Raw genomic sequence first — 15,057 nt, forward strand, 5'->3', positions numbered from 1 at the left:
TAGTTAATCAAGGGCCCCCTCCCTCAGCCTCAGCTCCTCAGACAAGCCTCACGCTGAAGCTAGGCATGGGGTCTGAGCTGAGGAGACACTCTGGAAGAGGGGGTGAAGCGACAGGGCTGTGTGTGGGGCTGATGGCTACAGGCCTTGCATAGGGGCCCCAGGGGTCCTGATGCCGCCCTCGCATTTCATAGGAAATTGGAGGCTGAGCGCTCCTGAAGGGGGTGGCCTTGGGGTGCTGGCTTGACGGTGGTTGTCCTGGGAGCTGTACAGTGTCTGTGCTATTGTTAGGGTGTTCAGGCGGCACTGCCACCAGTTCTGAGGCAGCAGGTGTGGTCTGTGGGCTGGCTGAGGGACATTTTCTGTGGGGCCGACAGGGAGAAAGGTTCCCCGGAGCTCTAGGGCAGAGACCTGGAGTATGAAAACTGCTCCTGTCCATGTTCCCGGTCCAGGATGGGTGTTAGGAAGCCAGGAGTCTGGTCCTGTTGTGTGTGCGTGTGCGTGCGTGCGTGCGTGCGTGCGTGCACATGCTTGGGTGTCAGGAGGTGTGTGCACATGAGCCCGTCAGACCTTGTGGTCCTTGAGGCTCTTCCTCATTTCTGAACCTCCCACTCTGCCCAGTGGGGGTCCTCTCTACACGTGTGGGGCTCACTACACGTGTGTTCTGAGACATCCTTGCCTCAGGGCCTGTAAGAGGACATCTTGCCACCAGCCCAGGGTTTGCTGGCAGCTGTGAGGGGAGGCCCCTAGCACTCGCTGTCAACAAGAACACTGGCTGTAGCTGATTTCTGGGTTCCACATCCCTTGCGCTGGTTCTGATTATAACAAATGGTTGTGGGTGTGTACAGTTCCTTCCTGGGCAGAGGTGAAGGCTGAACGGGTGGACAGTGGGTAGGGGTTGGGGAGTCGGGGGCCCGGTACCTTCGTGGGGCTGTTCCTGTCCAGATTGCTGGCCTGGCTGGTGGCAGGCCCCCCGCACGCCAGTGCGTGGTAGCTGGAATTGGAAAAGCACTGGGCATAGCTGCTACTTTGAGACAAATCTGGGAAGAGAACAAGGTGCCACATACCATCATACTCTTGCCCCTGGCATGAGATGCCCCAATACTAATGCTTGGCCTGGGCAGCCTTGAGAGTGCTCTGTAAAAAGAGACAGCCAAGTCCCCCATCCCCCAATTCCTGACATTCAGTACCCCCACAGAAATTCGTGGAGCCTGATTTGCCCCTTCCCTTGGGGTGGCCCTCCCCGCAGCACACAGGATGCAGGTTAGTTTTGCCACTGTGGAGGGTGGCACCAGCAGCTGGAGCGTGGATGAGGGGGGAGTGTTGGCTTTGACAGCCTCAGATGTCCCTGAGTCACTGCTTATCTGTGCTGAGCCTCCCCTGCCTTTCCCCAGGTCAGATCCCAGTAGTGAGGCCATAAAGAGAACCCACTCCTCTTGGCCCCAGTCCTGCCCTCCTGCCCTGTGGATTCCAGGACCTCTCCACAGGCCTGGGGAATTCCAGTGGAATGGCACGGGAAAACCCGGCCAACCATGCTCATTGTAGTCATAGAAGAAAATCCCCAAATCTTCTCTATGGGCCTGGGCTTTCAACAGAGGATAGTGTTTTGGCTGAAACTAGAGGGGGGCGGTACAGGCCAGGGACTCAAGGCCAGGCCTGTGTGTCGGCTGCCTCTGTCGATCCTGCAGCGACTACTGTGTTTCCCCGAAAATAAGACCCAGCCAGCCAATCAGCTCTAATGCGTCTTTTGGAGCAAAAATTAATGTAAGACCCGGTCTTATTTTACTATAATATATGACCCGATCTATAATATAATATAATATAATATAAAATAAAATATAATATGACCGTGTCTTATATTAATTTTTGCTCCAAAAGACGCATTAGAGCTTATGGTCCAGCTAGGTCTTATTTTCGGGGAAACACGGAGCAGGAATGGGCTGATGTGATGTTGGTTCATAAGCAGAAGATGTAGGAGGGTGCTCTGGAGCTCTGGAGCCAGCTGGAGTGAGCTGTCATCCGTGTGCTCACCCAGACAGGCCCTGCCTCCTGGGGCCCAGGGCTATGGGCAACTTCAGAGCATGTTGACCTCTTTTGTTTAAATAAGAAGCAAAAAGCCTTATTTCTAAGGCAGCAGGCCAGGGCTCGGGAGAGGAAGGATCCGGCCCAACAGCCCTATTCTTACTCCACGAGACTCCCACCGGAGTTGTGACCACATTTGTGGACAGACTGGGTCCCAGCAGGCCTTGCCAAAGGGACATTGCCCACACTGTCACATGTCCCCCAAGTCAGACACCATCCCCTCCACCATACTAACGGTGCCCTCCTAACTGGGAACTGGGAAGGGGGGTACTCTGAAACCTTCACCCAAGCAAGCAACACTGGGACAGGGTCTTGACAATGGGCCCCAAGGCCAGTTTCCTGAGGTATCACAGGCATCAGGCTGGGGAGAGACTCCCTGGGAGGGTTTAGGAAAGTTACTGCTTAGTATGGGTGCTCCTGTGCGGAGGAATGGGAAGCGCTGGGGAATTGGAAGGAGGCTCCTAATAGGCACTTGTTGCTGGGGGCCCAGGAAATGACACCCCAGGGAACCCCATCTACCTTTCCCAAGTGGGCTCCTGCTCTCCACTCCTATTCTCTCTCTAGGGGAGCCGGAGCACCCAGCCCCAGCCGCCAGCCCTGCAGGCACGACCATCCCACCTTTGGCCGCAAACTCGGGTGTCCCCCAGGATACAGTGCGACTCTTCCTGGGTTGTGTGTGTGTGTGGAGGGGGCGTGGGGGGACGCTGGGGCCGTAGCCCTTACCTGAGAGGGAGTAGTCCGTGCTGGTCATCCTCATGGCAGGTGTGTAGGACACGCGGGGAGCCAGGTCACGGCCCTTCTCTTTCTGTCGCCGCCTGCGCCAGGCGAACAGGCCCAGCAGCACCAGAATGAGGAACAGCAGGAGGACGATGCCTGTGACGGCACCAACCGAGTGCCGCTCTGTACCCAGCGCTGGGCTGATCTTGGTGTAGGGGTTCAGCTCCTCCATCATGAGGGCAGCTGCGGGGGGCAGGAGGGCGGGCCTGAGCCGAGGCAGGCCTCCCTGCCCTTCCTTCCGCCCTCGCCTGCCAGGCCGAGGCTCCTCTGACGTTGGGAGACCTAGGCTTCAATCCCTGGGGTCCCAGGCCTCACTGTGCCTGTTGCTTCAACTGCCTAAAGGGGGTGAGCCCCCCCCCTTTGCTCCTAGGGAACTCCCAAGGAACAAATATAATCGTCGGTGGGAAACAAGGTAATGTTTACTTCATCCTGTTTTAAAAATGAGTTACAGATTTTAACTCATTTAATCTTCCCAGCAGCTCTATGAAATAAGGACTATTTCATTCATTTTCTTTCATAAATGAAGAAACTGAGTCCCTGAGTTGTGCTGTGGTGGGAGATAAGGATTAATCTCCTCTTCCCACTCTGCATGTGCAGTAACAGGCCCAGGAAAAGGAAATGACCTGCCCAAGGACACCTAGCCGGTTGGCAGAACCGGAATTCGGCAGCTCCTCAGACGGCCTGCTGACCTGTCCACAGCACTAGCTTGTGGTTCCCCTTGCTCGGCTCACGGGAAGCCTGCCAAGAGTGACACAGGGAAACCGTGACAGGCTGCCTGCTCCATCTGCCTCTCCAGCACCTGGAGCCTCCACCCCCCCCACTCTGCAGCGCACCCCACTCCTGCTTTCTTCCCAAATGTGAATAAAGGGAAGTCACAGTGTCCTTATACAATGCAGTTGTTCCCGTTGGACTCTCCCTAGATTGTGCCTCCATGGGGCCCTTTTCACAGCCCCCTGCCTGGGCACTCTGCCCTCTGTATTACCTTGGTCACACCTGATTCCTTTGAACCCAGAGCTGCAATAACAGGTGCCGGTGACGTGGTCACAGGTGGCATTGTTCAAGCACTCACATAGCTGCTGACACCCATAGCCGAAGGTTCCTGGAGCACATCCTGTGGAACACAGAAGAGTTGGGACAGACAGGGAGACGCAGCCATACTAAGCCCTCCCAGGCCATGTGAGGGCACTTGTGCCTATGAGCCAGCTCTGCCTCACAGGGAAGCCTATTTCCCTGCTTTTGTTTGATACTTGGGAATAGAGAGCTCCTCTAGCCCTGAGTGAGGGGACAGCCACCCGCTTCGTCACTTGACACATTTCTGCAGCATCCTCCACATGCTGGGCCCAGAGCTGGGTGTCCTAGGGGCTTCAAAGAAGAATCAATAACACCTGTGTCCCTCATTACCTGCTCAGGCCTCTGCTGTGCCTCAACATTCCCCCACCTCCACCCAAGTGGAGGAAGACACTGCGACCAGCGCTGCAGGCACGGCCTTCAGCCTTTCCCTTGGGGTTTGCTCCAGAAGCAAGTGAGCAGGTTTGCAGAGCCCCGAATGGGTGGGCCTTGAGGGGGCGTCTTCCCCTGCCGGAGGCTGAGGCCTGGCAGCGACACCTAGCGTCATGGATTGGGACAGCTTACTTTGTTCACAGTGTCGCCCGGTGAAGCCTGTGCGGCAGGTGCACTTGCCACTGATGTGGTCACAGCTGGCGCCATTCTGACACTGGCAAACGCGCCCACAGTCCTTGCCATAAAAAGCTGCTGGACAGCCTGGAGAAGAAACGGTGGGGACCACTGCGGAGGTGCAGCTGGGACCAAACCTATCTTCTGCCACCTCTGAGCACAGGTGAGGACGAGTGAGGCCATGCACCCGAGCCATCTCCACACTCTGAACCCTCACAATGAGGGGGTAGAGGTGGGGAGTCCTTTGGACAAAGGTGCCTTGGAATCAGGCCTTGGAATGGGGTGCCCTGGAATGGGGTCACCTGGCTTTCCGGCCACAGACCACTCCTCATCATTCTGGGCCCTACTGTCCAAGAAGGGTCTGGTCTTGGTGAGGGGTAGGGTACCTTACAGCCCAGACCTTCCAGGACTTTGGGCCCATCCAGCCCTAAATCCAGCCAGGCTCCCCAGTCCTAGGGGTGGGAGGGCTCCCAGCCCTGGGGCCCACCTCCTCCCTCCCTCCCTCCCTGCAGGCCTAGCCGATACTCCAGGCAGCCAGCAGGCTGCAGCTCGGGATTCAGAACAGCTGGGAGGCCGGGAGGCGGGGCTTACGCTGCGTGCAGAAGAGTCCTGTCCAGCCAGGGGTGCAGTGGCAGGCCCCGTCCTCAGCGCTGCAGCTCGCCCCATTGTGGCAGCTGCAAGTGTGGAAGCAGGCAGGGCCCCAGAACCCAGGAGGGCAAGCTGGGGGTGGATAGGATGCAGAGGGTGAGGGAAAGGCAGAAGAGCAGACGGAAAGGGGGGTGCATGTCAGCCAACGTGCCATGATGCACCCAAGTGGCCTTTCCTGGCTTTCATGGGGCATGACAGAATTGTTCCCAGGGTTCCTCCAGTCACCTCTTGGCCCGGCCACCCATGATTCCCATTCCGCCCAGACTCTGCCCACTCTCCCAGCTCCGGGCTCTAAACCCTCCCTCTCAGGACTGACTGATTTGGAGTGTGGGTGTGTGTGGTGAACTAAACACTGCCGTTTGTTTACTGTGTGACTGCGGTGTGTGCTCAATTCCCCGAGGGCGGGAACTTTCCCATGGTAGCGACTCTTGGCTGGTGAGCTCTTGGAGGTTGGCAGCTGTGTCTCCGCCATCAGAATGGAAATTGCCTCAGGCCAGAGCATCTAAGTGGGACCTCCCCGAGGGGTGCTGCCCTTAGATTAGGAGACCCCTGTTAACTCCGTGCCAGATTGGGTACACCTTACACGGACAGCCCCTACAATACCGCATGGAGGCTTTTGATGCCCGCCCGTCACTCGCGTGGGCCACCCAAAGGACACGCTCACTCCTCTGAGGTGGCCGCCCTGGCCTCACTTCCCTACTCCCAAATTCCGGCATGCCCGTCCCTGCCTCCTCTCCCTCCCCATCCTTGCTCAGCTGCTGGTGAAGTATTAATTCTCAGTATTAATAGCATTTATGGTACTACCAAAACGTCACTACCTGTAATACCAGCACTTAACAATGTCAGCGATCAATCCTAATAACTCATCATGTCAGCCAGAGAGCTAGGTGGGACTCAGATGGACATTCCGATCTGCAGAAGGAGACTTTAGCCCTGGCAGGTGGAGGCACCAGGGGCAGAGAGATTCTGGGCAAGGAATGGGGTGTTTTGAGGCCTGACCTCAGGTGAGGGTCACTTCGGGGGGCAGCAGCTTACCCTGGGAGCAATCCTTGCCAATCCATCCGGGGAAGCACTGGCAGGAGCCGTCGATGGGGCTGCAGGTCCCATTATTGGCACAGGAGCAGAGCTGGGCACAATCCTGCCCAAAGTGCCCTCCAGCACACACTGTGGGCACAGGACAGCCTGGCACCTGCCCTCTCACCTGTAATCCTCAGACCACCATCCACCCACAGCTACAGCCCCAGAAGTTCCCAGGACACAGCCACGGTCGCTGTGGGGCCACAGATCCAGGTGGGAACTGCCCACCTCAGCACCCCCATCTCCCGTCTCTATTTGCTCACAAATGAGTTTCCCTCTTGTGCCCACAGCTGCATTCTTCAGGAGGCTCTGTTAATGACCCCGTCTGCCAGGAGCAGGTTGAGGCACATGGGATAGAATCACTTGACTTAGGTCTCACAGACACAAGTGGAGAGGCTGGGACCCCCCGCTGCACAGGGTCCAGAGCTCAGGCTCTGCTGTGCAGCCTTCCGTTTCCCAGGACCAGGACCGCACTCCGCCAGCAGCACTGATCCCATTGCCGTGAGAGAGGGGAATGTAGCCGGAAGGAGAGGGACAAATGCAGGTGGTAGGTCTGTCTGCAGTCAGACTATTGGAGGACTGGCTCTGAATGTCTACCCCTGTCCACCTCTTTCCTCTTTCTCCAAGTCTGACCTGTTCCTCACGCCTCAGCTCAGCCACCTCCTCAAGAGAGTCCCCTGCGTCCACAGAGCGCTCTCCTTTACGAGCTCCCATTTCCACTCTGAGTCACTTGTAGGATTTGGGTCTCAGCCCCTCCTGGAGGAGTCACTCCTTGGTCCCTGGAGGAAGGGCTGGTTTTCTCAACTAGTCTGCAAGCTCCTTCAGGGCTAGGTCTGCGTGTTATTTGAGCATCTGCCTCTATTGTCCTGCTGCAATTCACCCTCTACCTTCTTCCTACAACCTGAGCTCTCTAAAGCGCGTGCCTGCTCAGACGGCATCAGTGATTCCCCATTCCCCCGAATACAATCTGGACCCTAGAGATCAGCACCTGACCTCCCTCACCCAGATACATTAGCCACTTTCCAAATACACCCCATGCCTCTCCTCTCCTGTGTCTACTCCAGCTGTTCCCTTCCAGGATTTCCGTGACCCTCATGTCCAGCTGTGGAAATCCTACCCTGCCTACAAGACTCATCTTAAATGCCACCTCCTCAAGATCCCTCTGTAGGAGGCTGCTAGTCCTTCAACATCAATTTTCTTCTGAGTAGAATCTTGAGTTTTAGCTGGGGTTACGACCACCTGGGATAAGACTTCGTTTCTTGGGCTCCTGCACAGCTGGGTGTGGCCACGTGACTACATTCTGGCCAATGGTAAGTGGAAATGTATGTCTCTTTGCCGGTTCCTCCTTGTTGAAGGATAATGTGGATCAGATAAAACCTGGGTAATCTGTCTGGAGCTCAAGCAGGTATCTTTCCTCAGATGTGGAAGCCATGTGCTGAGGATGGCTGAACAAGATAGGAGGGCCCCTGACATCTTTGTAAGCTGCCCTACCATTCCCCCATGGCCTGCTTCTGGATAGTGTGTGTGTGTGTGTGTGTGTGTGTGTGTGTGTGTGTGTGTGTGTGTGTGAGAGAGAGAGAGAGAGAGAGAGAGAGAGAGAGAGAGAGAGAGAGAGAGAGAGAGAGAGAATATGTGAGGGAAATCATGCTTGTCATTTTCAAACCAGATATTTTAGGTTTTTGTATCACTTATAGCTGAACTCAATCCTACCTGATTCACTCCTCTGTGCTGGGGGTTATGTGTCCCTTTTTGAGTTTCCAGAACACTCCATTAGTTTCTTCCCTGGCCTCTTGTTACTGTGCCTTGTGAGCCTGTTTCCTGCCAGGCTTGGGTTCCACTCATGTCAGTGACCCCCACAATGCCTGGAAAAACAACAGGCACTCAAGGCATGCTGGCTGAACGTGTGGAAACTGACTACCCTTTTCCCCGAGTTCTGCTGGGACAGGCTGAGCTCAGAAGTTCCCTCTCTGTGGCTGTCCTACACAGAGCAGGAAAGGCCGTGGCCAGGGGCCTCTGCTCCCATGGCAATATTCTCCTCTTGAGTCTCTGGAACTTCTGTTATCTGAAGAAGTGTCTGCTGGGCACATCCTATCTCAATTATTGCTGTTTGCCTGGAGGCATGTGTGCCTAACTGGCCCCCTCCAGGGCAGTTGAGCCCATCGGAGGGGGAAGACTTACTCCGATTCAGAGCCAGCTGAACGACCCAGCCTTCCCAGCAGCTTAGCTAGCATCCCACATCCACTGAGAATGGGTGTGGGGGCACGGCATGGCCACGAGCAAGTCAAAGATGGGCCAGGGTCCACGAGAAGAATAGAACTTCTTCATGGTATTTTTGTTATCCCGTGTGTGGGTCTTTGTAGTGGTTAGCAATAAAATAATTTTAAAAAGGGGAAACAAATTTCTCCCTCTAGACTATGGGCTTTGCGAGGGCAGGGAACTTGGCTCTCTCATTCTTTGTTGGGCCTGAGTGCCCAGCACAGCGCCTGGCATACAGCAAACACTCCGGAACTTTCCCCAAATGGCCCAAATAAGCCCCAGGAGCAGCGACCTGCCGGTGATTTCTGCTGGAAACACCCGTCTCTTTGAGCTCCTCTCAGTTCAACATGCTCTCCTCAAAGCCCAGTTCCAGCCAGCTCTGCATCCCCGAAGAAGCTTCCTTGCATTCCTGTCATGGGGGAGGAACACCTTATATCCCTGAGGCCCTCAGTGCGCTGGGTCACACAGAGGATCACGGGGAAGTGTTTATGGAAGCAACTTCTCTAGGGCCTAGGTCTCTCAAACCCTGAGCTGCACTGTCTCCTTTATGCCACGCTGCCTGGCACTCATATTGCCAGTCCTTCCCCAACCAGATTGTGGGCACCTGTTGCCTGGGATCTGTGTCCACTCTGTGCCTCTCCTGGACGTGATTAGTGGGTGGGACAAATAATAAAGGCAGCATAGTGTACCGGGCTCGCCATTCCAAAGCCTTGGGCTCGGGTCATATTTTTCTTTATGCATTCAACAAGTATTTCTATGGCACTTATGTGCAGCAGACACTGTTCAAGGCACTTCACAAATATGAGTTCAATTAACTTTGTAATACCATTATTACCTCTACAGATGAGAAAACTGAGGCACTGAGAGGTTAAGTAACTTGCTCAAGGTCACACAGCTGGGAAGTTCTGCCACTTACTGGCTAAGTAGCTCTGAGCAAACCACATCACCCTTCTCAGTCTGTTTCTTCATCTTTGAAATGAGGATGATAAGCCTCGCCCACTGGGCTCAGGCTGTGGTTAATAGCTATGAGCAGGCTGGTTGATTGGGGACCTGTGCTCCTGGCAAGATCCTCAGCTCCTTCCAGGGCAGGTCCGCGGCCAGGAGGCTGACACTCATTCCCCTGCTTGAAGCTTAGGCTCCAGCTTCAGCTAACTGAAAAGCCTCCTATTCTGTGCCTCTGGGAGGTACTTGATTTAGGGAGCCTCTCCCCCAGTCCTGGCCCTCTGTGGGAAATGGGGTGACAGAGCTGTTCCCCCTAACCCTTAAACCAACTCTGAGCTTCTCTAACAAGACAGTCTTATCAAGGAAGTCTTCCTCACATACACAAGGCTGACAAATTCACTCACGGAGCTGCTAATGCGATCAGTCTAATACATTAATTGGTCGACTTCTTAGCTAAATCAAGAGTGAGGCAAAGAGGGGGGTAGCGGAGAGAAGGGGGGCCGAAAAGAAAACATCTGGTTATGTTTAATCTATGTTTAATGATTCTGCATAAGCAGTGTCTATAATTTGTAACTCGCAGGAAAGCTGGTCATTAGAAAGTGTCAGTTCAATTTTTTACAAGGTTTGAGACTTAACCAGGGCAGTTGCCATTAATAGCAAACTCTATGTCTTCTATATGTGGAAAATACTCATTAGGCCAGCAGGCAATAAATCAGACATCACAGGATCGGAGAGTTACTCCTAGGGCTGCTTGGGTCCTAATTTAGACCCAGCTTATCTGTATTGATGGCCGGGTCTCTGACGTTTAATAAGTAAACCTCAACGTGTCAGCTTATGATTTAACTGTCCTAGGAGGGATACAAGCAAATGAAACTGTCACATACGTTTCCCTGGGGCCCAAACTTCTCATGACCTCAAAGCATCATGGAGTAAACTTTCACTCATACATATTAACGGCCCATAGACTTACAAAAATAGCCCAGCTCCGTGGTGATCATTCATCAAAAGAATCAGTTCCCCCGGGAGGTAGTGGGCTCTCAATGGAAGTATTTAAGCAGAAGCCAGATGAGATGGTTACACAGATGACCTTGAAGTTGCTTTTAGCTCTGAGTTTACCGTAGCGTAAGATCCCTTTGCTCCTTTGCAGGTTAGAGTGCAAATTCTGCAATCTCGTGTTCAACGCTGTTCTGAAGGCCCCAGACCACCTTCTCAGCCCCTTTCTCATCCCTGGCTCGGCCATTCTTCAGCCGTTCTCTCCTGCTGGACAGTCGCATGTCCACTCCCCTGTGCTTTGCCCAGGCTGCTGCTTCTACCTGAATGCCTGTCCTCCTTGTCTGCCTTTCCCTGAAAGGCCAGACCTTCAGGCCTGGCTGAAGCTGTGCACAGCTTGGAGGCGTCCCCCAATTCCACCTTGCCTTGGCCTAACTAAGCCATGGACGACATATGCAATGGTGTGTGCTAGAGCAAGCTTCTACTTTCACACTGGTTGTTAAATATTCAGGAATTCTTGGACCGGTGTTAAACCTTTGGTAGCTTGGAATCAGCCATGGTGGGAATATTTTATCATGGAAATTTGCAAATGCTACAAATCGGCTTTTCCCCACAGAGAGCCAGTTTAGCAGCACACCAACGCAAATAAGCTTTCTCTCCCTTTCCGACTCCTGGTGAGTGGTAAAGATTGGCTGGAGTTGGTGTTGTGAGGATTCTGCAGCTGAGACAGGAAAGTGGGTGGTGCTGCCCTGAGTACGCGGGGAGAAGGGCTGGGAAGTCTCCATCTCCAGCCGAAACCGGAACTGCCTCCTCTGAGCTCCCACAGCCTTCTCTGCCTTTACCACTTGGCACTCAGCAGAAACCATTTGGGACCACTTATGTGGACCTTACCTACGCTTACTTCATTTTTCATCCATTTAGCAAAGGCTTTGGAGTCAGAATTTGTTTCTCAGCTCTTCCACTTGCTAGCTGTGAGACCATGGAAAAGTGATTTAACCTCTCTAAGCTTGTTCCTTTAATAGCATCATGGCTTTGTCTCATGCCCTGTGGTACCCAGTTCTTAGTAAGATAGGCCCAAGCCCTGAAGAGGCAAGGAGCTGCTTCCACAGGGTATGAGGAGAATCCCCAATCCCTTCCTTTCTGGCCAGTACTCCTCACCTCCCTGGCCCCCGCCTTCCCCTGGAGACAGTACCTTGGTTGCAGAGGGCTCCAGAAAACCCAGGAAGGCACTCACAGATGCCACTGATGTGGTGGCAGGGCCCGCTGCTGTGCACGCAGAGGGGGCAGGGCTGGGTGCAACCATGGCCATAGAACCCAGGGGGGCAGACTGGGGAGAGAAAGGGAGATGTGGTCAGCAGCCTCAGAGGCCCCAGCCAGGCTGGCTACCCCTCCAATCTCACATAATGATGAAGGGAAGCTCCTCAAAAGTAGGGGGAGACCTACACCCACCCCACACCTTGGAAGACCTGTCCCTTTCCGCAGAGAGGAGCTGTAGTTTGGTCCTGTTTCCACTGAGGAGCCAGGCTGGACCCTGAACTTGGGGAGAGAAAAGCCAGGGAAGGGAGAGAAGGGACTAGAGGGAGGGATTTGATGGGCCTGACTCTCTCAGGCCAGCACTAGTTTCAACTGGGAAGGAGTGGGGAGGATGAACGGCCCAAGGTCTGTAGAATGGGGGTCTCAGCCTTACTTCTCTGGCATAAGGGTCCTCGGAAGCCAGGGGCACACTCGCAGCTCCCATCCTCTGGGGAGCAGGAGCCGCCATTCTCACAGCTGCAGGAGACGGAGCAGTTGGGACCCCAGCGACCAGGTGGACACGTGCTGTCACAGCGGATGCCTGTGGGCGAGAGGCAGACTCAGGTCAGTGGTAAGAGGAGTGAGGGCAAAAAGAAGGATGGTGGGAAGAGGGCACCGTGCAGTGTGAAAAGGTGGCAGCAAACATGGTGCATCTGGGAATGTGGAATTAAAACCCAGCTGGGGCTTGGACTGTCAAGGAGGGCTTCCAGGAAGAAGTGATGCCAAAACTGAGTCCTGAGGGCCAAGGAGGAGCGGAGCTAAAGGAAACTCTATGTGCAAAGGGCAGAAGGCAGGAGAGAGAATCATGCTTTGAAAGAAAAAAACAGTGGCATGTGGCTGAACCACAAAATAGAAAATGAGTTATGGGAAGATATGAGATTGTGGAAATACGGGACCAGGTCATGAAGGGCCTCCTTCGTTTTTGACAATTAGTTGGTATCCAAGGGTAGTAGGCCTGGGAGAAACCAACTACCTTGTTTCCCCGAAAATAAGACCTACCCTGAAAACAAGCCCCAGTTAAGATCGTTAGCCAGACGGACACATTTAGTATGTTATGACGATGTTCCAAAAAAAGATGACATGACTGTATTTGAATAAATGTAGATTGTTGTACATGAAAAAATAAGACATCCCTGAAAATGTGCCCTAATGCATCTTTTGGAGCAAAAAATAATACAAGACATGGTCTTATTTTTGGGGAAACACAGTATGGGGCAAGTAAGTATTGTTTTATGGGGGGCTGCACAAGCTGGGAATGAGCTACATGACCACCCACATTAGCCCAGGAACCACTGGCCCTCCCTGGGTTCCAGCCAAGCAGCCCTGGGGCAGGGGCCCAGAGAGTGGGTGGGCTCAGTGTAACATGTATTTTATACCATATGTGCACACATAGGTATAACAGAAACCAATGCTGTGAAAAACGACATTTACTGTGTGTGATGCACTCTGATATTTTCTCTGCACTATGATGTATTCTATTCATTAAGGTAAAAAAAGCTAGTAGTTGTGACCCAACAAATGGATTTAATGATCCTCGCTTTGACAAACGGCGGCCTATGGGGGATGGATGGAATTTCTCAGTAAGAAATAGGAGCAAGGCCTACACATTCTTTCTGAGCTGAGAGAGAGGAAATATGTGTTGGGGATGGTTGCAGCCAAAGGCTAAGAAGGAATTTTAAAAGGCTTGAGGCTGGAGGCCCCAGCTGCCGGGTGGGGCTTGCTCCCAGACCAAGAGGCTTCCAGTCTGACATGCATTAATTAGATGAATGGACTGGGTGGGCTCTAGAGACCTGCATGGCTTTGGACAGTGAATATCAGAAGCTCAGAGAGGAACAGAATTAGTTTAAAAATCATGTCTGCCTTGTTACAAGGACAGGTATTAGGAGAAAGAAAGAGGGAGGAAGACACTCCGGCCCAGTGAAGAGAGCCAGCCTAGCAGTGGTAGGAGAACAGTGGGACCAATTTAGAGGTCGGCTGGAATTGTCCAAGTCCACCTGGGCTGCTGGGAAAAGGAGGGGGGCAGGAGAGATGGAGAGAACAGAGAGGAAAGGGAGGCAACAGGCTTTACTCATCCTCCAGTGCCTCAGTCTACCCTCCTGCCCTGCTGCCCCACTGCTCTGCTCCCTGCCCTGTGATGGCTCCCTTTCACAGCAGGTTGCAGGCTTAAGATACCACTCTCTGGGAAATAGATCTCCGTGTGGACTGATGGGGGAGCTTCTTCCTAAGGAATGGGATGTTTCTTTCACCAGTGAGAATCTGGTGGCCACATTTCACCCCTTGATGGAGTTCTCTCCCAGTGGAGTGTCAGGTGCTCAAGAGGTGAACTCTAAACCGGCAGCTTGGATTGACTGAAGGGGCGCCTGGGGAAGGAAACCACGAACCATGGGCTGTGCAAAACCAGAAGCCGTGATCTGCCCCAAGGAATTCTTTTGCCTGGGGTCGTTGGAAACCCAGGATTCAGACTGCAGGTCCAGCGACACTGCTGTTTCCAGGGAGCACAGCGGACGAAGGAGGCCCCCACCCTCTGATGGGGTCTCTGATCCACCTCTGCGTCAAGCTCTCTCTGGAGGCTGACCACGCACACGCATCACACATACGAGACCCGGCTCTTTCCTCAAACTATATGCAGATGTTACCAGGATTAATAAAACACACTGTCTGCAGATGCTGCCCTGAATTCATGGCAGCTTGTTGCTATTGTTTCCCCCCAATTGGTGGATATTAAAAGTACAGGTACTCTTGTGTGGGATCCTCAAAGAGGACCCCCAGAAAGGGTCCTCTTTCTTGGAGATTGAGCACCACAGGGAGCAAGTGATTGATTATGGTCAGATAGCAGGTGGCAGCAAGGGCCCACTGGGTTCTAGAACTTGGCAGTTATTCTATTCTAGGCCCAGTTCCGTGGGAGTGGGGCTCCTGTATGAGGTTCTTCTCTGTCCTAATAGCTCCCTGGAACTTAAGACATTGGGACCTACGTGGGGAGAAGGGTCCAGCATTCCCCCATGCGCTGAGTGCCCCGTTCTAGAAAGGGACTTACTGGTGTGCTCAAAGGGGCTGACCTTGGCCTGCTGGGAGGCTCTCTACCTATAGCTTCTGAAGAGGCATAGCTTCATCAGTTACCTTCTCTAGGCCCCATGTTCCCCAGAGTTGAGGGGGGATAATAATTCCCCTTAGAGGTCTCTATGCTCATTACCCTTAGGGAATCTCCCCGTTTTATTTTTCAGCCCCCACTCCTCCCACATGTCTATGTTGGCGGGCAAAGCTAGGCTGAGAATCCATATATTGTGATCTCAAGTTCATGCCACAAGGCCAGCAGCAACTCAG

At 53.6% G+C, this 15,057-nt stretch overlaps 1 protein-coding gene across 6 annotated transcripts in view; it reads right to left on the minus strand.

The window, feature by feature from the left end:
- The window catches only part of MEGF11 (multiple EGF like domains 11), a 339,010-nt gene that overhangs the window by 13,842 nt on the left and 310,111 nt on the right, over positions 1-15,057 (minus strand). For 5 of the 6 annotated variants that reach the window (XR_013993445.1, XM_081049863.1, XM_081049864.1 and 2 more), the window contains 8 exons: positions 12,131-12,277; positions 11,636-11,770; positions 6,214-6,342; positions 5,122-5,250; positions 4,489-4,617; positions 3,839-3,967; positions 2,803-3,039; positions 919-1,037 (listed from right to left, as the gene is read on the minus strand). Coding sequence is in view for 5 of the 6 variants with exons in the window: in XM_081049863.1 (XP_080905989.1) it covers positions 919-1,037; positions 2,803-3,039; positions 3,839-3,967; positions 4,489-4,617; positions 5,122-5,250; positions 6,214-6,342; positions 11,636-11,770; positions 12,131-12,277 (1,154 nt within the window). In the remaining variant the exon portion in view is untranslated. The remainder of the gene's footprint in view (positions 1-918; positions 1,038-2,802; positions 3,040-3,838; positions 3,968-4,488; positions 4,618-5,121; positions 5,251-6,213; positions 6,343-11,635; positions 11,771-12,130; positions 12,278-15,057) is intronic. The other variant, XM_081049866.1, reaches the window with a different exon arrangement.

The sequence above is a fragment of the Rhinolophus hipposideros genome, assembly GCF_964194185.1.
Source record: "Rhinolophus hipposideros genome assembly, chromosome: 5".
NCBI classification, from domain to species: Eukaryota; Metazoa; Chordata; class Mammalia; order Chiroptera; family Rhinolophidae; genus Rhinolophus; species Rhinolophus hipposideros.